General features: G+C 48.4%; 8 protein-coding genes across 8 annotated transcripts; 5 read left to right on the top strand and 3 right to left on the bottom strand.

Annotated features, from left to right (window-relative positions):
• Positions 1 to 608: 608 nt before the first annotated feature.
• On the bottom strand, positions 609 to 1301 carry LOC128725431 (DNA-directed RNA polymerase II subunit RPB9). Its single transcript, XM_053819172.1, has 3 exons — positions 1156 to 1301; positions 959 to 1087; positions 609 to 890 (listed from the first exon to the last, which is right to left on the bottom strand). The coding sequence occupies exons 1-3, from the start codon at positions 1218 to 1220 to the stop codon at positions 701 to 703; spliced, it is 384 nt and encodes a 127-aa protein (XP_053675147.1). The 5' UTR covers positions 1221 to 1301; the 3' UTR covers positions 609 to 700.
• A 2062-nt stretch (positions 1302 to 3363) lies between these two features.
• LOC128725562 (hsp70-binding protein 1) lies at positions 3364 to 4522 on the top strand. The gene is made up of 3 exons (XM_053819316.1): positions 3364 to 3432; positions 3499 to 4323; positions 4395 to 4522. The coding sequence occupies exons 1-3, from the start codon at positions 3382 to 3384 to the stop codon at positions 4464 to 4466; spliced, it is 948 nt and encodes a 315-aa protein (XP_053675291.1). The 5' UTR covers positions 3364 to 3381; the 3' UTR covers positions 4467 to 4522.
• Positions 4523 to 8068: 3546 nt separating this feature from the next.
• Positions 8069 to 11044, top strand: LOC128725800 (putative ankyrin repeat protein RF_0381). Its single transcript, XM_053819570.1, has 7 exons — positions 8069 to 8081; positions 8611 to 8887; positions 8955 to 9376; positions 9517 to 9534; positions 9752 to 9990; positions 10055 to 10207; positions 10286 to 11044. Exons 1-7 carry the CDS (start codon positions 8069 to 8071, stop codon positions 10601 to 10603), a joined length of 1440 nt encoding a protein of 479 aa, XP_053675545.1. The 3' UTR covers positions 10604 to 11044.
• A 75-nt stretch (positions 11045 to 11119) lies between these two features.
• On the bottom strand, positions 11120 to 11598 carry LOC128726558 (INO80 complex subunit C). Its single transcript, XM_053820372.1, has 2 exons — positions 11383 to 11598; positions 11120 to 11316 (listed from the first exon to the last, which is right to left on the bottom strand). Exons 1-2 carry the CDS (start codon positions 11528 to 11530, stop codon positions 11120 to 11122), a joined length of 345 nt encoding a protein of 114 aa, XP_053676347.1. The 5' UTR covers positions 11531 to 11598.
• Positions 11599 to 12079: 481 nt separating this feature from the next.
• On the top strand, positions 12080 to 16285 carry LOC128724072 (uncharacterized). Its single transcript, XM_053817836.1, has 5 exons — positions 12080 to 13099; positions 13167 to 13361; positions 13439 to 15030; positions 15098 to 15224; positions 15293 to 16285. The coding sequence occupies exons 1-5, from the start codon at positions 12080 to 12082 to the stop codon at positions 15560 to 15562; spliced, it is 3204 nt and encodes a 1067-aa protein (XP_053673811.1). The 3' UTR covers positions 15563 to 16285.
• A 686-nt stretch (positions 16286 to 16971) lies between these two features.
• LOC128726244 (uncharacterized) lies at positions 16972 to 18410 on the top strand. Its single transcript, XM_053820042.1, has 2 exons — positions 16972 to 17541; positions 17610 to 18410. Exons 1-2 carry the CDS (start codon positions 17071 to 17073, stop codon positions 18408 to 18410), a joined length of 1272 nt encoding a protein of 423 aa, XP_053676017.1. The 5' UTR covers positions 16972 to 17070.
• Positions 18411 to 18498: 88 nt separating this feature from the next.
• Positions 18499 to 20782, bottom strand: LOC128725249 (sodium-coupled monocarboxylate transporter 1-like). Its single transcript, XM_053818978.1, has 7 exons — positions 20544 to 20782; positions 20195 to 20472; positions 20046 to 20124; positions 19765 to 19908; positions 19557 to 19697; positions 18867 to 19493; positions 18499 to 18790 (listed from the first exon to the last, which is right to left on the bottom strand). The coding sequence occupies exons 1-7, from the start codon at positions 20780 to 20782 to the stop codon at positions 18499 to 18501; spliced, it is 1800 nt and encodes a 599-aa protein (XP_053674953.1).
• A 2629-nt stretch (positions 20783 to 23411) lies between these two features.
• LOC128723497 (uncharacterized) lies at positions 23412 to 25281 on the top strand. The gene is made up of 3 exons (XM_053817246.1): positions 23412 to 23640; positions 23702 to 23798; positions 23868 to 25281. Exons 1-3 carry the CDS (start codon positions 23412 to 23414, stop codon positions 24574 to 24576), a joined length of 1035 nt encoding a protein of 344 aa, XP_053673221.1. The 3' UTR covers positions 24577 to 25281.
• Positions 25282 to 25308: the final 27 nt, after the last annotated feature.

Here is a 25308-nt window from a genome sequence, read left to right as displayed (position 1 = left end):
TCCGCAACTCAACCCAACCCCATGCACATCCCAGAACAGCACCGGGTACGGCGGAGTCAAGAAGATTATTTTGCTCTTTGGAAGATTCAATTGGCAAATGTAACTCGGTTAAATGGATGTCTTGCTAGATTGCACAAGGTTACATGGAACGTGCTGCCGTCCACCGTTGCCGCTGCGGTGGGTGTCCTCGTCCCGGCAGATAATAAAGGCAGCAGGGTGTTTGCTGTACGCGGTTGCACCGGTGCACCTTTCTCTTTTTCGACGTGGGAGCAGATAATGCGTGGATCAAGCGTCTGCCAACATTGATACAGATGGAAGAGATAGCAGATGCATGTTTAATTAACGTACAAACGTCGTGTGTACTTGCGCTACTGTTTCCAATCCGGGAACCGGGCTCGTGCGGGTACGAATGGTGCCACTAGCTGGATTACGATGGCAAGACAGACGCTCTTCGCTCATGGTAAAGCAGCTGTGCAAATCATTCGAGCGAATCTATGTTCCACACTATTTATTTTCATAAGATATTATCAACAGGGAAACATTTTAAATGTAACTAAAAACGGTAAATAAAGTTAAACCAAAAGTTCGCACAGAAGAAAAAATCCTCTTCATTGGTTTATTTGCATCATTGAAGTACTAAGTAATGCAAATGAATGTGGTATTTTCGCAACAGTCCAGCACAGGCACAGCAACATAGAGACTATTCCGTCCACCGATGGCAGCAGGAGGGGTTTGTACACACATAATACAATCTCATTTCTTCTTCTGCTCGGCGGGTTTGGGCCTGAAAGAAAACTGCTTCCCGGTGGGAGCATTTGGGACAGGCGTGTTCTTCGGTTCGTGGCAGCGTAGGGTCCGATATCACATCCGGCACAATATGTGTTAGCTCGCTGCAGAGGTTGTAAACAATGAGTTTGTTATAATATAGAAGTGTTGTGGTGCTGAAGGGAGGGCTTACTCGATTTCGTGCATAATTTTGTTCACGTAGATACAGTTGGAGTCTGCTTCTTGCTTGTAGTCACAATTACGGCACGCATAGAGAAGAATTTTGTTTTCCTTGTCTTCTTTTGGGTACAGCATGTTGTTACTGCAACAATACAAACGATCATTTGTTATGAGTTTCAGCAATACGGAAGAGCGTATAGTGATGCTTACCACTCCTGACAGAACCGAATTCCTACAAATCCTGGTCCATCATCATGTGTTGCGTCGTATGCCATTTTTTACACCAACCAATACGTTGTTTTTATAACAAATGTGTGGTAATAATCGCAGAATTTTAAGAAACTGCGTCTGTTTTGTTTAGCAATTTACCGGAAGAATTTGACAGTTCGATGTTTACGCTTTTTTTCACTGTTCCGACAAATGTCACAGATACTGTTCCGACAAATAAAACTCGGTGTGAAATATTTCACAATAATATCTTGAATTAAAATTCAAATACGGCTCAACTTTATTGATTTCAAATGTACGATATATGAACTACTTAGATATGCAGAATATGTTTGATTTATAGAAAAATGATTGTGAAATTTGAATGGCTAATGCAATAAATATCGAAACGATTGGATGTTACGCCATCTCGTCTAAAAATCCGTTTAATCCATCCGTTGAAACAGCCAGCAACATGGTTTAACGTCTGGACAAATTACAAGGAGAAGTTGTATTGCGTATAGCCTTTGCGTTCAACCCATGCTTTAATCCCTTCAGTAAATTTAATAAAATACGACGGGTTTACATAACGCTCTCAAAAGGAAATACTGGTTAAAAGATTGTTTTTTTTTCGAACGATCTGTGTACACAGTCTAGGAGCTTTGAAATAGCTCCAAAAAATAAATCGCTCATCAGTAACCTTTCATAGTCTAGTAATACTCCAAAAATTGGTTTCAATCTTCTTTTAGTTTCGGTGTCTTGTAAAAACAATGATACAAAAACATTGAAACACGTGAAACAGAATAACATCACGCGTCATAACAATAACTAAAGCAATAACTATCAGCCAATTTAAAATCTATCATCAATGACATTAGTTCAATGTAAGCATTTAATTACATCTGCGCTCTATTCAGATTAAATTCCAGCTACGTTCAATACGTGGTAATACAGCAAAAAAGCAGGCTTTTTTAATTTAAAATTTGTTAACAATTCACAAAATAATTACAAATTATTCAAGGTAAAATTTTACACATCACACTGCGAACACGTCTATTCGAAAATAACACTAACGTTAAAAGCGAATAAACAACAACGAGCAAAATAAAATGGGTAAAATAAAGGAGAACTACAATTTTCCACCAACTCAGCGAGCAAAACTGAGAAAAGTAACAGGAGAACATACCAGTTTGGAGTTAAAATCAAATCAAAATATTCAACGCTTGAAAAGTTTCAAATAAGAAACATTTCATATTATTTCACTGTTTTCCATTTCGTTCAATAGATGGCGCATAATTCGTTTGAGAGAAAATATTTTCAAATTTCACTCATAGATGTCGCTATATATATACTTGAAACGTTTCAATTTTGAAACGTTTCTAATGCTTGAAACGGTGGCGTCATCTATTAGTGAATATGGAAAACTTTTTGCCTGTTGGTAGGACAGTTTGGTATAACTTTAGTAGCCCAGTATGTATTACAATATTCATAATTTAGTACAGCAATTTGTCGCCCCATTAGCTGATATGTTCTTCTGTTGTTTTTGCATAACATTTTATCAGTTTTACCCATGTAAAGTACGGAATGTTTTTGATACTTTTTTTCACCTCTTTGGCTTTACTTGCTTTACAAAAGCAAATTCATTACAGCTGTTAATGAGCATATAATTTGTGAAAATAGGCAGCCACTAAACCACGTGTACATTTATTGTTTGAATAATTCAATGAAGATCGCAAACCATAATGAATGTGATGACATCCACGTTATATAATTAATAGCCCTTACCGACAGACAATTTTCACAAATCTCTAAGGTTTGCGAAAAAATGTTGCATTTTGAAACTGATTTATTCGGAACGACGAGAATTAACAAGCACTAAGAAAGTTGAAGAAAGATACGGTTGTTGCCATGTATAAAGGAAAATATATGTTCTTAAATGGAAAGACAGCAAAAGTCACGATGCTTCCAGCAGCAGTTAGTCATGGTATGGTAGAATGGTAGAATAATGGCAATAAAACTAATAACACGTTAAATTGAAGAAAAATATCCTTTTGCGAGAAAACGGTTCCTCATCCCTGCTGTCAAATCACAGCTGACACACGTCAATACAATTGTTTATGCGTAGTTGTTTTGGAGCGTGTTGCTATAATCAAAATAGTAGAAAATTTGATATTTAAAACTCAATAAAATTCCATTTTTGAGACGAAACAATCGAACAAGGGACATAAAATGGCTAGTGGTGATAATCCTGATCAACCGAGAAATCCTCGCAACCTCCAGGTTTGAATCAACCGTGCAGCACGTTGTTGGCTGGAATGTTAAAGTCGAGGGAATTTTTTTACGCAGGGTCTGCTGAAATTTGCCATGGAAGCGACCAAAAACGAGGATGCTCCACACCCAGCACAACTCGCAGAAATGGACGAAGAAAGGCGCCGGTTTTTGGAAGAGGCACTAAAATCCCTAACCTTCGATGTCGTTCAAGAGCTAGAAAAAGCCATGAAGCTGCTGCTGGACAAAGATTCGGACAATGACGCGAAAGCAGAGGCCATAGACACCGTAATAGAGTTCGTACAGGACATGGACACGGCAAACGATTTCTTTAAAGTGGGTGGATTTTACATCATAAAGCCTGGTTTAGAGTCTCCTAGTGCGCCAGTGCGTAGTGGAACGCTTCAGCTGGTGGGCGAGTTGGCGCAAAACAATCCATTTTGCCAACAACATCTGCTTGAACTAAACATCCTAGCGAAACTGACGGAACTACTGTCGGATGAACCTTCCGTAGCACAACAGGCCATGCATGCGATCTCCTGCATGGTGCGGAATTACGAACCATGCCTAGCAGCTTTCATAGAAATCGGCGGATTAGAATGCATCCTGGGATGTATACAAACAGATAACGACAAACTACGCATAAAGTCCTCATTTCTGATGGCCAGTTTGTGCACCGAACTGGCCCCAGTAAGAGATGAGTTTATCAAACTGAACGCCGTGGAACGTGTAATGGCAGCAGTCAAACCGACGAAGGATTTTGACGCAAAACTGGAAACAGCACTCTCTACGCTGAACGTCCTGACGGAGTGCCAGGAAGGTATCCGAAGGTGCCGCGAGAGAAGCCTGAAAGAAAAGCTAGAGACGATCGTCAAATTGAACGCCGGGAAAGAAGAATGCCAAGTATGTGTATACAAGACTTTTGACCACAAGAGTTTGTTCACATAAAGTAATCTACTTCTTTCTCTTCACAGGAACAAATAGAATACGCCGAGACGCTTTTGAAACGCTGTTTTTCCGACGAGAACGAAGGTACAGATCGGTAGAGTGTTATTGTATTTCTAGTTTATGATTTGTGCAAATAAACTGTGGCTCAAAATAATGGTCTGCTTGAGTTATGGAACAGGAACAAATTATCAACCCAATAACTCAGTTTTCACCGCCCCGTCAGCTCGTATGTTCGTACGATCTTAAATAATCCGTCGCCTGAAAATGCTCTCAATCCATTATTCGCAACCTACATTTCGACAGAAACACCCGGAAAGCGTCGTGAGTCGCTTCCTTACCTATATTGGACCGTCCGAAGGTGGAGATAAAATATGGAGCAAGACGACGATTGGAGATCGGCGCAATATTGAATCACGAATTCCGCGCCGGCCGACAACATGTTTTCCTCACACAAACACCACAAAAAAACAGGGCCAGTCGAATTTCACCGGCGCACTTTATCGTTTGCGTGATGGCGAGGACCCAAGACCCACCCAAGACGCGCAAATGGGTTTTTGCGTTTGCCGTTTGTGGTGTTTATGTTTTCGCCTCGCTACTTTTTACTACGCTTCGCGTGTTATTCCTTACGCTTTCGCGTGCCGTTCGTCACACGCGGGTTGTTTTACGTCGTGTAGTATTGTTCCCGATCCACCGTTCTCCTTTTGGTTGATTCCGACTGTTTACTTAATCCGTTAGACCCCGTGGTGCGCCATTTTTGTTTATTTGTTTGCTCTTTTAGAAGCATCACGTGCGAGACGGATGGAACCGGCAAGATGTGCAGCAAGGGACGCATTTCCGATGGCGTTACTCCCGGAGGGCGTCTTTGTCGCGATAGGAACGGGGTATTGGCCAACCGATTGATGGTTGAAGGTGACGGTGATGGTGGTACATTGTTTCGGAAGTCGACTGTGCCCGTCCGGCGGAAGTGTAAAGGTCAAGGTTACGCTTCATGGTAGAAGAAAAGGAAGACAACAATAAATTCATATTTTGTTGGCCAAAAAAAAAAAAAGAACACGCCACACCTCCGGGTGGCCGTTGCGCACAAAGTACTGGGCGTCTCCATTGCGGAAATTCGCAGTAGACAAGACACACGGCGGTGTTGTTTTGAATCTAGCTGTTGCTTTGAAGCTGTCGTTGGTCGCATTAGTAGAACTGGTTACGCAGCGAAGATGACGATGTAATTAATTTGTTTACGACGTGATTAAATTCTCTGAATTGCTTATTACGATGCCCCGCGTAACCGTGCTAGAAACCTATCTAGATTTCGACGCATGATCAGTTTCGTCAACGCCAACGCATCCTAGTCGTCCTTTTAGACAGGGTGTTTATAAATTCTGAAATGCCTTAATCCTTGTTCCATATGTTCCCTATTTGATCTCGATCTCGAATCTGGTTTCGTATAAAGTCCACCATCGACCTTTTTTCTGCTCTCAAATGCACTTGCTTAAGACCTTCGCCGTTTGCAGGTACAATGTACGCTCGCACGGGTTTAAAATAAGTCCGTGCCCTGCAGGGCGGCGGTCCAACAATGGAACGGAGAAGGGCCAACACCAGGAAACCAGCGCATCCCGATCCCGTCTACGACGACGACGACGACGATCGGTCTTGGTCGGAAAATGCGCGCTCGGGTTTTCCTTTATGGGAGCTAAATAAGCCATTTTGGCATCGTTTCGCAAGCGCCCTAACACGCACACATGTGCACGGTGGTGCCAAACGCCAAGGTGCGCGTGTCGGTTTACCGGCGTCGGATCTTCGCTTGCTCTCCTTCTCGCTCTCACCTATCCTGGGCGGAACGGGACGATCCCGATCGTGCCGGAAGATGCTGCGACACACGCAAATTCAAGCAAAAGGGCCAGCTCACCGTTGTTTTGGTTCTGTTCCTGCTCTGCCCGTTATTAATTGCGCTTTCGGTGTTCTTTATGGTTGTTGCGCGTGCAGCAGCAGAAGCAGCCGGTGGGGGGTTTTCCCGCTGACAAGGAACAGGACATATACCACCGTGGTGGTCCGTTTGATTCTCAGTCGACCGTCGACTTCCAAGCGGAAAAGCAAGCGATCAAATACCAAATACCACTCCCGGTTGAGTGGAAGCAATAGTACACAAAGCGAGCCAGGAAGTTCGCAAAACCAGTGCGTGTGGAACTTTAGTGGCTTTGCGCAAGTAAACCTACGGGTGTGACAGATTGCTCCGGGCAACATTGCTCTCAGTCCAGTCGAAACGGCGCTGAGCTGGGTGTTGAAAAGTGTTTGAACCAGAAACAACAAACAAACTGCGCGATCCATTGGCGAATTTGAGTGAAACGAACCCAAGGGATAAATATATATTTGCGGGTGAAAATTGTCGATCGTGCGGAAGTAAAGAAAAACCCCATTCGCTCGAGTTCCTACACCGTGCCAGTTCAGTTCAGTGCAAGCCTCGTAAAGTAAGTGTCGAGTGTCGTTTTCCTTAACATTTGCCACGAACCTCATCACTCCTCACGCTCTGGACGTTGATTGACAGTGCCTTAGCATTGCGAAGGCATCCGTGTTCCATCTCACCCAGACGGCATGTCTTTTGTGCTATTTTTGGGTTTCAGTACCTTCCGCAAGGGCCTGGGGGGGAAGGTGGGGAGCCATTGAACTTGATTCCTCGCATCACACACCGTCCCAGGCCCGGCTCCGATTTGCACTTAAAACGCGCCAAGAAACCGTTGGTGGGGATTTTCCCGAAGCGATCAAATGATGCGCAATTGCGCATCCGTTTGTGAGACACGTTTTTGGAGCAGGTATGAGTTTGGTCGCAATACGAATCCCTCGAATGGTGTCACCCTCGATTGTTAGCCCTTCGAGGTACGAAAGATTAAGCGCAGCTCGGTGTCACATGTTTGTCACAGTTTTCCCGCAACACGGACGCGGAACCGATCGATCTTCATCATGCGGCCCGTTAGCCATCGTTGCTGGCATTGTTTGTAAAACATGCGAGCGTTTTGAGCATTTTTGCGCCGGACCGAGGGGCTGATGCGTCGTTTGGGAAATTTTGCGTTGTTTCTGCTGATCGACGATCGCCTCGGCTTGTTGGCCAAGCAGCAGCTGAATTGTTTTGATATTTTATTTTCATCATCAATCTGTTTGCAAAATTGCAGGCGCATTCGCAACCATCGGGGACCATCTGATGGAGTTTTCCTGTTCGATTTAGCCTATCGTTTTCCCGCCTATCCATTGCTGAGAGCGTTGATCCTCTCACACGAAATCTCAGCAGATAGCTCGCTCATGAGCTCCCGCGAGGAAATTCGGGAAAATTTCGACCCGAAAGAAAATACCACGACACAAACTTCGCGATCGTGGACGATGAAGGAACTCATTTTCACGCCACTCTCAACCTCAGTGTGTATAGGTGCTTCATTTCGTGCGCACTGTTCAATTCCGCTAACGCTGAGCTGCCACGAACGGGAAAAATTATCTCGGCATTTTCCTAACGCGCAGTTTTCACCCAATCGCCATCGTTAACGTTTGGCCAGCTGTGGGTTGCTTCTTTGTTTGCCGTATCCGCTAATTAGCCTGCACGTGTTGAAAGAGAAAATCGGCAGCGCGAAATCCCCCATTCGTTGTGCGAGTCGATCGATCTGTACTTTGTTCTATTTTGTCCGTTTGGCTCAAGCTCAACTAAGGCCGAGATCTTCCCGCAATGAACGGGCGAGGTAAGCTCAATCAACCGACGGATGATGTTGATGGCGTCCATTCCGGGTGTTGTTTTTTTTTGTTTTCACACGTCCTATCGCTCCGTCTCTTTATCCCTGTGCCACCGGCTCTTGGAAGCCACTGGAAGTTTTCACGCTCGGAACGGATCATATCGCGGCGAATCGATTACGAAATAAATCGCATCCGGCCGATACGGTCGGTGGCAAATTATTGTCGCGATCGTGCAAACGCAATGTGAGAGGGAGAGTGGTCAAAAAGAAGGGTGATCGTGACGCCCTACGATGGGTGCGAGTGTTGAGGACAGGCAGGCTGAAACGGAGGCCGGTTTATTTTTGGTAAATTACGAAAATCCGTCCTCACGTCATTCGGAAGTAGCGCGCGAACACGCCGGTAGGAAAATGCGCCCCAGTGCGGTGTTGGACGGCGTACGCGTACGCAAACCAGTTAGGGTGTTTTGCTTGAAATTTAACAAAACAAAATGGGAAATTCGATCATGCTGGTAACACTTCACTCCACTCCATCCGACAGGACGAATTATCACGATGCCGGCCGAGTGTACGGCGAATCCGCTGCAACGGGCTCTGGCCGACGCCATCATCCGCATGGTGTCCATGGACGAGTTGCGGATTTTGCTGGCCTGCGGTGCAAAGGTAAACGAACACGTGACCCAAGGCCTGAAACCGCTACATTACGCCGTCTGGCAGAACAACGAAGCTGCAGTTAATCTGCTGATCGTACGTGGAGCCGATATTAATGCGATCGATGAGGTCGGTTACAGCGCCTTGCATTTAGCGGCCGAGCATGGGTGAGCAACTACGCGGTTAATTCGTACGCCAACACACGTCCTAAACATCGTCCTTCGTATATTGCAGCTATCTACACCTGGCCAAAACTCTGCTGGATGCAGGCTGCAAGGTGGACTACCGAGAACCCACCGATGATCCTTATCCTCGGACCACTCTCTGTGACGAGCCGCTTAGGTTGGCGTTGCGTAATAAACATTACGAGGTGGCCCGACTTCTGCTGGAACGGGGTGCTGATCCGAATAAGCGCTATTTCTTCGGTTCCGAGATTAATCTGGCGACGGATGTGGAAAGTTTGCAATTGCTCCTGACGTACGGAGCCAGCACGGAGGCTCGCGATCGTTCCGGAATTACACCGCTGATGCGGGCTGTCAGGACAAACGGAAACATTGACTTGGTGTTGCTGCTGCTGCACTATGGAGCAGACGTGAATGCGATGACCGATTCTCGGAATGACTACCGCACCGTGCTGCATTACGCAGTTCTATCAGGTACTTGGGAATGTGGGCCAGAAGCTATGTGTGGTGTTGATTGTTTAACACATTTCGCATCTATTTTATCTGAAAAATACTCTCACACTCGGATTCATCCCGCCTTTCCGTGTTCTGTTGCATCGGATTGCACGCATTAGGATTAGATCTGTTCGGTGGTATGTCGTTTAATATCTTTTCGACCGGCAAGACGTACCTCTCACACCCTTAAAAATGGACGGTGATTCTGACGGGCTTGATTTTTCGTTTGCTGGACTTTTGTTGCTCGTTATTGCTTTCTCTTTTGGCAAACGGACTACAGCTTGATTTTTAGCTTGATTTGGGTTCTATCAGTCCATGATGACTTATCGTATTATTCTTTACGATCCATTATAGGCAATGCCTCACTTGTAACGATGCTTTTGAAACAAGGAGCCCGCGTAGACATACCGGCACCGTTACCCGAACCGGACCGGCCGAGTCCGCTGGATCTGGCCGTACTGCGGGGTGATCCGGTGCTGGTTAGAACACTGCTTGAACACGGTGCAAATGTGAATCGTAGTAGCCCGGTGATTGGCTCGCCGTTGCATGTGGCCTGCGCCGATAATATTCCCAACAGAGTCGAAATCATGAAGGTAAGTGTCCTGTGGCATTGTCGTGGAAATGCTAATCTAATGGCTTTTTGTGCTCCATTACCAGATGCTCTTATTTTACGGTGCTGACCCGAACATACGAGTCGTTGGAGACGTAGCCACCAACGCGATACTGCGTCCTCCATTGGCCGAACTGCTTGCCAGCAACGAGCACGTGACACCGGAAGAACTGCATCTGCTGCTCCGATACGGCGCACGGGTAAGTGGGTGATGTACTGGTTTTAATCGACGATTACATTTACTTATTGCTGGGGATCTTTTTCTCGATCAACCGTAGGTTATCCTCAAGACACAGTACCGGGATCCAGACGGTTTGCTAAACTGCCTCTCAAATATGCACCACGAATCGGAATCCTTCCGCATTATCCTGGACGCAGCCGAAGAGTTCGATCCGTGCGTGATTCGTCGCAATCTACAGATCACCGACGAGCAGCGCATCCTGCTGAAGCAGCGTGCCACGGTTCCACGGAAACTCAAATCACAGATTCGTGCACACTACCGCCGGCTGTTTGGGCGCAATCTGTGCGAATTCGTGCCACCTCTGTTCATACCGGGCGAACTGAAGAGTTACTTGCTGTACGAGCACAACCTATAGGTGATCTGGCTTACCTTGGCGCATAGCCTATCTTCTTTTACACTGGACCTGATAAGACTACTCTATATGTCCCCAATGGTGAATCATTTGATATTCCTATCCATATGATAGACTAGTTTGTAAACGACTGTTTCGAGTCTGTGCCGTCGACTGCCACGTACACTGGTGTCCTGATGGTTCCGGTAGAGGCTCTTTGCTGGACACTGAGTTGAGTGAAGCACGCTTCACAATCCGTCCGGATGCGGAGAATTTTATGCGCAAGCTCTTTTGAGAGTGATACTAGAAACGGTTGTGATATTTGAAGTGAATCATTTGTATCTTTTACCGTTCGATTAGGATTAGATAATACAGCAACGAACTGTTAGATTGTAAGTTGTCGAATTTAATGGGCTCATTGAGAGAAGCCAATAAATACGAATCGATATGAGATGTATTTGATATATCGTCTAACCTATTTCGTATCCTAATATATATACATTTTGTGATTTGGCGGCGAGCATATTATAAGTCCACGAACTACACTATACTTGTGGCACCTCTTAACGCTAAATAACTAGCAGTGAGATCCATCGGAAACGAACGAATAGTCTGATATTCTTCAGCATTATGATACCGCAGCTTGGAATGAGGATCCGTATACGGTGCGATAAGCCCCGAAATATCCGAATATTTCTTGGCCGGCTTGAAGGATGGCGGTGCGTTTACCGATGAGTCTGTAAAATAAAATCGACAAATTATTGCTACTTATTTGATTGATTCGCACACCACCGGTTACTTACATGTTACATCCGTTTCCTTCCAGGGTAAGGATTTCTCGTGAGCCAGAATTTGCTTAAGCGATTTCCACTGTCTTTTCTTCCCCACGATGGGGTTCACTTCGGAAAGGTCCTTTTTCTTGAACGCCGGTTTTACGGTTTCATTTTCCATTGTTTACAACAGCACCGTACGCACGGCTTTTTGTTTGTTTATTATTGTTTGTGCTTGCCTAAAACAGTTGCGTAGAAAGATTGCCTCGTTTCACACTGCTGGTAAGCGATTGTCAACCCATATCAGCTGTCAACTGGTTCTCACTGGTCCAACCTGCTTCTTTCGTGTATTCTCGTAACGGGTTCTTGCTGTCAACCAGCAGGTTTTTTTGTATCTGTTTCGTGTTTTTCTAAGGAAAATAGGATTACGGGAAAATAGGTACTCCCTAATTGGATTTTAATTTCAAAGGTCTGTGGCACGAGCAGCTAGAAATGCCCGAGTAGACTCTTAAAACGTTCGTCGATCTGGCCGTTGTTGGTGGAACCAGCAGCCGCGTAAGAGCACATCTCGTCGTCCGTTCTCCGTCGTTCAGTTTGTTCAGCTGTGTGCGCGAACGAGCGATAGAATGTTTTGATTTGGCGAGGCCGTTCTAAAGGGTAATGACGTGTTACTGGCACTACCTCAGCGGGCACCGACATCAGCGACCACGGCGAATGAAAGCAGTTCCATATGCATACACTAACATCAGACCCGTCAGCAGAAGATTGCAGCAGCAGCAACTTTCAGGAACCCACCCGACGCCCGCGACCCGTACCTCCACCGGTCCCGTCATCGCCGCCGTCGTCGTCGCTCGCTGCTTCATCACACCTAACACCCCACAACCAGCCGCATTCGCGACGTCAGCAGTCGAACGTGGTACTTCCCGTGGTGCGGAAAACGCATCAACACTTGCGCACCACCGGATCTACGGCTCACGCGAAGCTGCAACGTCGTGGCCCAGGACCATCAGCAACAGTAGGCAGTGCGTCGGTATCCACTGGTTCCCAAGGCGATGACAACGCGGACCCATCCAAGACAGCACCGTTAGTGTCGATTCCGGCATCCGGTGATTGCAGCAAAGTGCCAGAAAATGGTAACGTGGCAGAAGGCGTCGGTGAACAGCAAGCAAGTGATAACAGACAGTTGAGTAGTGTTTCGGACGAAAAGACTCGCCGGTACAACCGCATTACGATGATCATCATATATGGGCGCGAGGCGCTTTGCATACTGGCGCTAATCCTCACCACGTATGCCACGATCCAAAACAGCCCTCCCAAGGTGTCGAAGGCTCCACCACCGGTGCCGTTCTTTTCGGAGGACTCACTTGTGTACGATTGGCCCACGGGTGCGCTGGGAGCGACGCAGACACGTGTTTCCGTGTCAGAACTGTCCTTCGTGCTGTATTACGCGCCTTGGTGTGCGGAAAGCCGGTTTGCGCGTCATGCGTACGATCAGGTTGCCGGACTGTTTTTCCGTGAGGCACACTTTGCTGCCATCAACTGCTGGCAGCCAGGCGGCGAGTGTCGCCAACGGTACACGAAGGTGCAATCCTGGCCCGTCCTGATGGCGTACCAACCGAGTGGATTGGCCGTGCAGTACCACCAAACATGGACCACGGCTGCACTTTCCCGATTTGTGCAATCATTAATGCTACCGTTACATCGCTTCTCCAGTCCGGGCGATCTGATGGATCACATGACGGGCAAGGACGTAAGTGTGCGAGATCGCTCTGTGGTATGTTAAGGTTAATGAAATTTTACGTATTCTTTTCAATTAGGCCGTAGTTGTCGCATTTCTAGACGTAATGCATGAGAGCAAACTTTATCAGCGGTACTATCAGGCATCACTGAAATGGCTCGAAAAGGACCCATTCCAGGAGGTATCGTTTGGCATCGTTACCGGCCAGTCTTCCAATATGTTTGGCGTTGAAACGGTTCCATCCATTAGGCTGTACCTTTGGAATGAAACTATTGTAAGTGTTGGCTCCGATTAAGGCTTGTCTTCAAATGTGCTTTACTCTGTTTTCTTTTGATTTATTTCGTACAATAGGAATACGTGGGTAACACCTCGTGGTCGCCGCACGAACTGATCTCGTGGATCTATAAGCAGCTGCACGTGGTTTCAATGTGGATTGCGCCACCGGGCAATGTGAAATCGAAAACCATCGATCCGTTCTTTCAGCAGGGCCCGGTGTTGATGCTTTTCACGCCCCGACCACTGTACGACGATGGATCGGACGCGTATATGATGCTGCGGCAGCTCAGCATGCAGTACTACAACTGTCCCGGTGATGCGTGGATACTGGAAATGGCCCGAGAGTACATCGCCGAACAGCGGCTTGTGAATGCCGCACAGTACGTTGAGAAGCGGAAACGGTGTGTCCAGATATTGGGAGGTCATTCTTCGCAGGAGGAGGATGATTCGACTGAAGGACGCCGATACGGTCGTCACGGGTGCAAGGATGACTTCAAGTCGACCGTGTCGGTGTCATTTGTGAATGTGCTCAATTCCTCTAAATTCGTCGACGGTAAACCGGTCGGTGGAAAGCCTTCCTCAGAGGAGTACTGTGACATTGCTCCGGCTATGGGTTGTGGTAAGCGAGAATGTGGCACTATCGGACCAGGCGTTCGACGCTCCTCGCACCTAATGTGGCAATCGGAAGCGTGTGTTTCGTCGCAAAGTGACAACGGTCCTGAAGCTAGTTACGAACCTGCCCGCCCAAAGACATCGATGTTGGACTGGGAATATGATTACCGAGGGCCGAAAATGCTCACAAAGATTTTCCAACATCGGCAGTGTGAGCTGATGTTGCTGGCGGAGGCGCAAAAGACGAATGTATTCTTCATCGAGCCTCCGCGCCAGGACCCACCAGCATTAGACTATTACGCGATGATCGGTGGGGTGTCCTGCAAGCATAATAAAACGCTTACCTTCCTTAGTATGGACAGCAACACGTATCACGCGTTTAGCGAGCGGCTCGGAGTGGACGTGCTGAACGAACCAAACCGCACGGTAGCCTTTATCATCGATCACGCGGACGAGTCTGCGTACGTTTTACGCGATAATATTAATTTACACACGTTGGCCAAATTCGTACATGATTACTATAACCGCTCGTTGCAACGATACCTGCGATCCGGAGACATCCCGTACGAGCACACACACTCGTTCGATGCGGAAGAGTTAAAACGACAGGATCAGAAGAACCTCGTGAAGCACCGTGAACTCGTAGAAGCGGCCGAGGCAAAGGCAAAAGCGGAGGAATTGAAGAAACGTAAACAGCAAACTGCAACCGCCACCAGTGACCTGCCCAAAACAGTCTCCCCCGTGCCGGAACAAGCTAGCGTCCAAGAAAAGCCAACTCCTGTTCGTGCTCCTCGTGTGTACCACGCAGTGAAGGAGATTTATTCCTCCAATTTTGAGCGTACGGTGCTCGAATCAAATCGCACCGTGGTGGTCAGTTTCTACTCGGCCCAGTGTGCCTTCTGCTATTTGCTGTCGCACCATATGCTCACCGTATCACACATGTTGCGCCATCAGCCGGGACTGTGGTTCGTTCGCATTGACGGTGAGCTCAACGATCTCCCTTGGCAGTACACGATGGACGTGTTTCCATCGTTGATCATTTTCCCGAACGGACGGTAAGAAACACGACTGAAAGGATGCAAGGAAGGCCTGATTCACTATATTATGGTTTCCCGTTCGCAGGAAATCGGAGAGTCGCATCTTCCCGCAGACGTCCAAGATTAATGTACCCAACTTGATATGGTTCATTTTGTCGAATCTAAGCCCAGCAGAGCGGTTACATGCTAACTTTTTGCTGTGCTCCGATGTGGTAGGTTTGATTAGACAAAAACGCGCAACAACCAACATACCTAAAACATGCATACTTTCATTCCTTAGAACGCGGCATCACGGGACAATTGTTTGCTGATGTTGAAGCGTGAACTGAGCAGCAGCATCCAGCTGAGTTTGCTCGAGTGGCGTCAGCAAAAATCGGACACGTACGAACGCCGCGACCGAATTGTGCGGCGCCTGCAGCTACTAAAGCAATCGTATCTGGACACACTGCGCTGTCTTAGTCATTCCTGTGATCTTACTGAACTGGTGAATGCCAGGAAACGCATCCTGGAGTTGTGGATGGGATCGCACCGTCACCGGGTAGGGCTGTGATCGACGGGTTCTGCTGTGAGGCAACCACACACGGGATATCACTGGCTTGGTGCGGTAGCGTTCACTATGCGGCGAGAATAAGGCTGATCGAGAAGTCGTTTCGCCTTCATCGTTCGTTGTTAATTCCATTCAGTTTCAGTTCATTCTAACGCATGCAAACGCTCGCAGCACTACGGATATAAAAGGGTCAGAATAGACATCTCCTTTATCCTAATTATATTACCCCCATCCCTACGGTTTCTTTCCATATACAGTCAATATTTACCTGTTACCTGAGCTATTAGTCTTTACGAAACTGCGTTTGGGAACGTTTTCTCCACTACTAACACAATTTGCCCTGGATCCTATCCACTAAATTATTCGCTTGCGCAGTATGAAGGTCGATGTTTCCCTTCAAATTTCGCATGTTGCGCGTTCCTTCTTACTTTTTGCCTTTTCATCGGAAAACTTCCGCAATTGAAAATGATATTATAATGGGCGTGTAGGCTAGGAGGGAATTTGACGCGTGACGATACATTTCTTCGTCGCGTGCATTACACTGTATATAGTGCTGATATAAACAATGAAATCGTCGTAGAATGTGCACCTTCACGATACGGCCACGGTTGGCCGACTAACTGATGCAAATGTGTAGACGAAATTAAGCTAACAAAACCGGATACCAGGTATCCAAAACGATAGCCGAATAAAGAACCAAGCGGTCTTATGAAAAGTAAGAATCATACTCGAGCAACGTGTCTCGTCTGGTGGTGGCTGTTTTGTTCCCGTTAAGCACGTGTCTTGTTTGCAGTAATAATTGACGATCTTCATGAATTAGTGATCCGCCCCCGCGTTGACCTTTCCCTTCGCGCTATTTAGCGGCGTTGAAGCTCGAGGAATGTCCGATGAGGCATAAACGTGGTACAAGCATGTAGCCATCGAGCACACCCCAAACGGTGGAGTCGATTTGTGTGGCAATTCCCACCAACAGCGGCCAAAAGTGTTTCGTGAAGACACCCCTTTCAACGCGTAGCGCATTTTATCGAGCGTCGGCATCAGGTGGCTAGGCATCGTTACACGTGTGACTATGGAAGGACCTAGCAAGGCTGTTGGAGCTATTCACCTGTAAACGCACACGAAGGGCACGTCACGGCTCGACGGCATGACGAGCCGATAGTTCATCATGTTCGCCACCGTTTACAGGATTCGAAATTAATAATCCTTCCGCCGGTACGGTAGTAACCCGAACCGCTTTTGTGCGGTTCGCGATGTCATGCAAGGATAGCGTTATTGTTAATACGCTGAATATGTCGTTTGCCTTCGCGTTTGCGATGAATCGATGTAGATAAGCGCGCGAGAGCATGGAGGTGCGAGCTCGTGCGGTAGAAACGTTGGCGTGACATTCGTTAAACCGCCCTTGCCATCGGGACCTTTGACCAAGGTCTCTAGTTTAACGGCGCACGTGTGAACGAGCCCACCGACGGTTCCGTTCAGTTGGTACTCGGAAGTGAAACGTAGCGCAATTGCCGATGGTCCATCCTTATGCGTTTCTTTTCAACGTCCAGCGACGTTTCGCAGCACGTTCTCGCGGTTCTAACGCAGTGATGCTCACCGTCATGGGATGTTCATCGTCCGTTACGGTCGAGGAATCGTCGACTCCACATCCTCCGACACCGGTCGGCAGGAACGCACAAGGACATTCAACGCTGGAACCATCGCATCCGGCGGAAACCATGGCTCAAGCCTATCGCCGGTTGGACGAAGAAATTTGCGCATTGGAAAGCACAACACCCGGACCGCGGCTGATGACGGCTGAAGCGTGGGTGGACCTACTTCAGAGTGCTCGTAAACCCACGGATACTTCCGGTTTGAACCGGAAACAACCCGTTGGTGCCCAAGCGAATGGGATCATTCCCAATGGAGTGCCCATTGCAGGCGTTAAAAGACCAGAGACTAGCCAATCTGAAGGCACGCGAAAGGAGATGGTTAAGGTTCGTGAAGTACGTCAAAATCAAGCAATACATCCGACGCTCTCAAAACTAACCCTGACCGCCTGTTTTTTTTTCAGATTGTGCTCAAGCTTGACATTTTGTCGGATCAGTTCAAAGCCGCACAACAGGAGGAGTTTGTGGCGCGACTCTCACGCACGGCTATGGAGCAGGAAGCGGAACATTTTCGCGACGAGATGATTGCACACGCCCGGAAGCGTCCCATTACGCTACGCACCGCATTTGAGCGGTTGAAACGGTTGTACCACGAACAGGACCTTGTGCTGGCGCAGGTTTACAATGGCGCGTATGGTTCTCCAACCGAGCAGAAGCTGGATGCGGAGCTTGATTCGGCTCGAGACGTCCGAGACCGACTCGGAGGGGCCGTGGAGCAATGGCGCATCGCAGGTGGATTGCTTAGAGCGGCCGCCAAGGGTCTACATGAGGTCGTAGACTGCTGGGAGTTGATACGACCCTCGAAGGACGCGGAGGAGACGATCACACTGGCGCTGGATGCACGCTCGACGTGCCATGGGGCGTTGATAGCACTCGAGGCAGCTCAGGCAGCACTTCCATCGGTCGAGATCCCGTACATCACCATCCGGCAGCAGTCAGCGGTCCGCCACGCGTTGATCTACCTCCTCACAGACATGGTACATCCGGCCCGGTATCAGCACACACGTGACGTGTTTGGGGTGTTCTGCACGAACGTGTCTAAGGCAGTACACTGGCTACACGAGTGCTACAATGAAACGCTCAAGCAGGATTACAGCAATGCGGATCAGGCTGCGACACTTTTGGCGAAAACTCTACGTGAAGAGCGGCTTCGATATGTGATGAACAAACTGCCTAATAAAATCTACGTTCGACCCGCTATTTGATAGTGTGGACGGAACGAAACAACTGCCGTGAGTGGATCACTGTTTCGGTGTTCGGGGGTTTGTAACAATTTTGACGTGCGCATGTGGATTATTTGGGAATTTTCTCTATTTCGGTCATCTCACAGCTTCGTGCAAGTTTGTATTCGCCCTTAAAGTTAGTGATATCGCACGAGCTGTACAGTGGTCGCACCCACGGTGTTAGAAGGTTCAGTGGGACACGATCCTTCTGGCCTCCGGTTGCTATGCTCACTACAATCCCCACAGCCACAACGATGAGCGTGCCAAGGAGCGAGTAGTACATGAATCCGATGCGGAAAACCCATGGTACCTCAGAGTTGTCGTGGTTGGCTGCGTCTCGATAGAATGTACTTGTCTCCGTCCTGAAAACGAGATACAACACACGTTACACTTTGTTCTGTACAGGATGTATAGCTCCTCGCAAAGGATAATAGTTACCCAGTTACGTTGAAACCGGTACAACCGTCGTATCGGAACGGTAAGCTTTCGTACTTAAGTTTTCCACCCAGTATTTCCAGTTGGGCGCCGACGGCAATTGCGCTTAACGACACAAGCGACGCTATCGCACCCCAAAAAGCACCCTTTCCGTTGACGTACGGAGAAAACATGCCCAAGAAAAAGATTCCGAGCATCGTGCCAGACGTCACGCCGGACACGGAGATGGCCAAACTGAAGATACTGCCCAGCTGCTCGACGACGAACACCAGCAACAAGCAGATGAAACCAATTGTCACGACCATGATCTTCACCACGGTGCTGGCCGTTTCGTCCTTTAGCGCGAACCTCGGCCGGATAAAGTCCTCGAACAGCGTCCCCGAGAGGGTGTTCATGCTGGTCGACATAGACGATAGTGCAGCGGAGAAGATGCCTACCACAAACAGTCCTGGCAGACCGGGGATCTTTCGCGCTACATCCAGGACGTAGTAGGCGAAGATCTGATCATACTTCTGGACTGTACCGTCGTGGATGGGATCACAGTCGTGATACTTGCCGAAGATCAGCAGCCCGTTGTACACCGAGAACAACTTCACGAGGATGTGCCCAACACCGAATATCCAGACCGCTCTGAAAGTGCCGGAGGTACATGAGTGTCATTTAGAAAGCTGTAAGCCGGAAACGGACTCGTACTTCTTTGCGCTCGACATGTCCGGGATGGTCAAAAAACGTTGGACGCACTCTGGCGTCACGCCAATGTTCGATATCCACATGGATGTCAGTCCTACTGACACTAACCAGAACGATGTGCGCAGATAAGGGTCAGGGTCCATGCTGGGAAGAATGATGAAACAACGGATTACGGTGCTCCTTTTTTTGGCTTGCAGCTTGAAGAACTCACTTAAACCATATTAATCGACCACCAGCCTCGGCCAACCGGAATACGTTGATGATCCCACCCAGCTGCAGCGTTCCGAGGGTCATCACCACGAACAATGCGCATAACATTGCACCAAATTGTAGCGTGTCCGTCCAAATTACGGCACTGAAAGAAGGTCCGCGAAACGGTTGGCACAATTGATGCTGATAACACGGTTATAACATAATGCTTCTTCCGTAACGAAGGAGCTTGTACAAATATGTATCCAGTCGGCTGTGACCTTGGCCTCTAAATAAACATACCGAATGCCACCGAACGTGGTGTAGAAGATGCAAATGCAGCAAATCATGGGTGTAATGATGTGCACGTTGATGCCGGTTACTGTGGACAACCGACAAGTCAAGTAAGTGAGTGTCGGTGGCCGGATCATAGGAGGCGTGCTATGACTTACCTTGACTGAAGCAAATGGCCGGTGCATAGATGATGACAGGTGTGTTTAGTAGGCAGTAGAACATGAACAACCCACTGGCCAGGGTACGGGTACGTTTATCGAATCGCTGCTCGATGTAACTGTAGCAGGACACTGTCTGAAGCTCGTGAAACACTGGCAGGAACACGTACACCATGAAGATGGTGACGATCAGCCCCGAAATCGAGCAAGCCCAGTATTGGATGCCGTACTTGTACATCTCCGCCGGTACACCCAACATTGTGATGGCCGAGATATGCCTGGAAAGGTGGAACCAAAGGCAAAGGAATCATCGGTGCTGTGCTAGTTCCATGATCCGGAAGTGCCTTACGTTGCCGTCATCGACATAGCCACCGGGAACACCTTCATCTGCTTGCTGCCAAGCAGGTACTCTGCCGTGTTGTTCTGCTTCTGCTTGGCAAAGAACCCATAGTACACGCCAATCATTGCCGACATGCCAAGCATCGTGAAAAAGATGACATAATCGACCACGCTGAAGAGGAGTCGTTGCTCCAACGCCGCGTCCGTCCCATCCTCTATCCCCGAAGTACTCGTGGAGGTTTGATCCATCACCACGGAACCGCGCACTCTGTGTACGCTTCGAATTATCAACTTCCACCGCCTGTCCGGAGTGTTATTCTCGGAGAAGTCCCGCGATCCACACCCTGCCCGGTGGCGGGAACGGCAAACACGGAAGTGGCCAGCACTGCAATTACGCCCGATTGGATATTTTTAGCGGCACTCGAGCCAAGTCGCCTCTCAACTGGCAGCCAAGCGTCCGGACAACACGCAGTCGCACGCTCGCGTCAAGGAGAAAGTGTGGTCCGGATGCGTGTGGTGACAATCACCTTCCCGAGGGACTAGAACACTACGACTGACACCGTGCGGCGCGTGGCTGAGCTATTTTAAAAGATGTCAGCGATAGCGTAGAGCCGCATGAGAGTCGCGATCGCGATTCAAGTGACTCCCTTACCCGAAAAGCCGTCCGGAATTAATATCCCTCGCAGTGTCGTCTGACTGTAAACCTGGCTGGATCCAAGTGAGGAGCGGCCATTCATGTTAGTCTAACAGGACAAGGGTAGCACTCGAGACCGGCGAGGGTGAGGGATGAGATAACTCGTACATTTTTCGCTTGCTCTTGCCATTGTTCGCAGATTTGGTGTCCATCAGAGATCAGAGTGCCATGCGGATCTGCCAAGCACACACGGACCTAATCCTCTCCGGTTTGAACATCGCTCAAACGTGATTTGCCACGGTGGATCTCGTTATCGCGTCTACATACGGAGGTACATACATACGTTTGTGGTTCTGGTTGGAGGCGTAGGAATGACTCTGGTTAAGACGCAGCAGCTGATCGTGTTGTGACGGTCTGATGCTGGACATCGCAGAACAAGCAAGGAAGTCTGAGGTGAAGGTTGCCACGTCTACGAGTATGATGCAGTTCGAGTACACGTTGCTGCTGCCACGCTGCCACATCTAGAAGGCGTCCATAAAAGGGGTTACATTATCCGCACGCGACATGGACCCGTTTACGGTCGCCATAGGGGTAAGGACTGAATTCCAACTGTCATCGACCTGACCTATGCAAGGACGAGTTACTCATTTAATAAGATGAATCGAAATCACTCTCCGGTGATGTTGACCAGCACACTGTCCCAAAGTACGTCATATTTGCTCGACGATTATCCAATTTCGTCGGATTATCTTCCTTTGGAGGTGATGACGCTTGCTTATCAGTGTTTACCGTGGAGGCGAGTTTCGGTATCTGAGGGTATCTTTCGGTAGATAAACTGAAGTACAATGAACTGGAGAATCTTCATGCATGCAATTTGTTACCAACGTCGCCGAATTTTGGGAATGATTTGTAAATGGACAACGTGTGTAAAAGGCATTTATAAATGCAATTTAAATCTACGTAACTCTATTAAACATATTACATGGATTAAAACTGGCGGTGGCAATTAAATTGCATTTTCAATTGCGTGCCTCGTAGCGTTCCCATATGAACAAATCCTATTAGAAAACTTTCGCTCCGTGCCAGTTGGGTTGCTGTGGCTTGCTGCGCATCCTCCCGGGAGCCAGATTCGAATGCTTAAAGGAAGCCAAGGCAACGGTATGCCGCCTTCACCGGGTTTTCCACCAGACCGTGACCATCCTTGCCGTTGCGCTTTTCCCAGCCTCCCTAGCAAGGGGCATGAATTTTCTCTTACAAGCTGTTGCCTGCCTGCACCACCACACGCGCACACACAGGTGCAAATAACGGTCCTTGCTGTGGACGCCTTTTCCCTGTGGAAACCTTCCCATTGGCGCCATAAATCGCTGCGTCGTGAGCCGAGCTGCGGGCCTCAATTATGAAACAAGGCCGACCGGTAGGACGCCACAGCTGCTACTTTTGTTCGCTTCCGGATTCATACAGGGCATCGAAAAATTCCTTCCGGTTACCGCCGGGAATGTTTTTTGCTTTTCATGTGTTTTTTCAAGGGGAAATACCTAACTCGGGAGTGTCAGGAAAGGAAGTACTTCAACCCTTAGCATACCGAACCGAACTCGTCGATGTTTATTTTGACTCATCGCACCCAACCCCCCTCTATTGGACTAGCCACGGGAGTCAGGAGAAATCCCGTAGCCCCGTTTGCGCCCGAAAGCAAACACATAATTCAGAAATCAATAATAACATACCCACCGCTTGCACATCAACGCCTTTCAGCAACCCAACCAGATCCACCCGCCAGTTCCGCGCGGGGATGCCGAGCGCCTGCGCAGACGTCAAACCACACGCACACACCCGTAGGGACGTGTTCGTCCTCGCACGGACGAGCGCAGAGGTTTTCCACGTCGCGAAGAAAAAGGGGACGTCGCAGTAGGCCTGTGTGGATGTGTTTTCCCTTTGGCAACTACACACCAAACACAAACGGGCATTCCAGTAGTGCGAGAAACGAAACCCACGAAAGTATCCTTTTTACGGTGGAACGGAAAAAAGCCGTTTTCTCTCAGGTGCGTTGTGAGCTAGTGATTGCTTTTGTGTTTTGCGTGTTCGGTGGCTTGTTGTGAATACAATCACCGTGTCGTTTTTGCGGGATTTGGAGTGAAAATTGAAAGAAAACTGCAGAACCTTGGCAGGCCCCGTGTAACACGCGTCCTTTCGTTCCAGCCGTTGTCCTTGCATTTACCAGTGAACGGGTGAGGAGAGTCAGCCACCATGAGCTGTTTTGGGGATTGCCTCGAGTTGGGGCCACCGCCCGATATGATTCTTTCGATGCCACCGCCTCCATTGTCGTCCTTTTTGTTGCCGAAAAACGCGCTGGTGGCCAGCAAAGCGAACGGCAACAGCAACAACAGCCTGCTGTGTAGTGCCGCTTTCATCTGTGAACCATCGCTGAAGGCGAACGAGCAGTCCGGTATGGAGTTTGTCGAGTTACCGGGAAATGGTAGGACTATGTGAAATTCCCAAATGATTCGAGGACATAACCATCTTTTTAACTTCTGCAGGAATGGACGACACCTGGGTGTTGGTGCTTATATCGTCCTGTGTCGGAGTGTTGCTACTTGGGGCGCTGTTGGCGATGGTGTTGCTGAAATGTCGCGAGTATGTAATGGCGGCAGCCCGCAACAAACTCCACTTGGAGACTCCTTTGAGGTTCTCAATCGTTTTCAGTCGTTTCTGTTTCCGTTGCAGCTCCTTCGGTTACTCGTATCATGACAGCAACCTGAAGCAACCGCCGTTGCACGCGCTTGGTCATGAGCCTTCCTCAGCCAAAGCGGCCGTGTTTATGCCTGGTGGTACGATACTCTACCCGACCAGCCATGTGCACCATCATCACCATCATCAGCAACAGCAGCCACATCAACCGCATCAACCCTCGTACGGACCGGATAATCGCACATTGTGGGCTGCACTTACACCGCACGGCACGCAGCACTTCATCACGGAGTCGTACGGTGGTAACCCGGAGGATCACTACGAAGTCATCGACTATGGGCGCAAGCACGAACAGTACATCCCGTCTGCTCATGGTACCATCGTGAAGAGCAAGAACTCGTTCGAGAATTCCGGTTTCGTCGACTACGACTATGAGGATCCAACGCCGCTGATGGAATCGTACGCCCACTTTGACGATATGGACTCAGGTTATCAGGAACCGCAGGAGGTGTTGGGTACGTTGAACAGAGTCGCTGCAGGCCGCACCGTTCCACTGGTATCGTCACCTACGCGCATCGAGAATCCGAATCTGGCTCCGCTCAACCTGTATCCGACTGTGCAATCACACCGTACTGGAACTTTGGGATCGACTACCGGTAGAAAGTCACATGGTACGTCCGCGGCAGGATCCTTGTCACGGCGCATTAGTGACATCAAGAACTGAGGTGGTGATGAGAGTGAAGAACGATCATTCCTAGTGTGGAATACTTCCACTATCGTGGCGGAAAGATAGAGCAGGAGGGAGAAAGAGAGAAATGATATACAAGACATTTGAGTGATGGTCCCCATGAGGAGATATCCGGACGCAAGAGGCATTGATTAAGGATCATAGTTTGACAAAATGACTACATGTACCGGTGCGAGGTCAACTAGCAGGCAGGCAGCAGATGGTCGCCACCAGTCCTGTACCAGAATCGTACGATCGAAAATGTATGGTGAGAAGAATGGTTCCTGACAGATGGTAGAACAGCAGAACGATTTATAAACCACGTAGGGCGCTACAGTAGAACCGCTAGCGAAGGAAGCAGCACCTTCATTTTCACCCGACTGCTTAACTATTATGCATTTACCACGCATCTAACTACTAATATTACCCATTATCGCAACACAAAGTTCGGTTCCAGCGGAACGCAAGGAATTGAGTTCCGGCAGCGGGACTAATTCAAGCAGGACACTCACACACGCTGCTATTTTTGCTTCCCAAATGCTCCACATGACATATAGAGGTTCTGGATGCCAACGGTGGAGCAATTTGCATAACGCGAAGGAATTGCAAAAGAGAGGAAGGAGGCGTAAAATTCAATCTGTCCAGTGATGGCGTACATTTTGTGGAAATTTTAAGAGCAGAAACAGTAAACGTAATATTATAGAACCAAAAACTTGTGCTTGTCTTGCG

The sequence above is a fragment of the Anopheles nili genome, chromosome 3, assembly GCF_943737925.1.
Source record: "Anopheles nili chromosome 3, idAnoNiliSN_F5_01, whole genome shotgun sequence".
In the NCBI taxonomy this organism is placed as follows: Eukaryota; Metazoa; Arthropoda; class Insecta; order Diptera; family Culicidae; genus Anopheles; species Anopheles nili.
The sequence above is the reverse complement of the archived record's forward strand: the minus strand, read 5'-3'. Positions and strand labels throughout refer to the sequence as shown.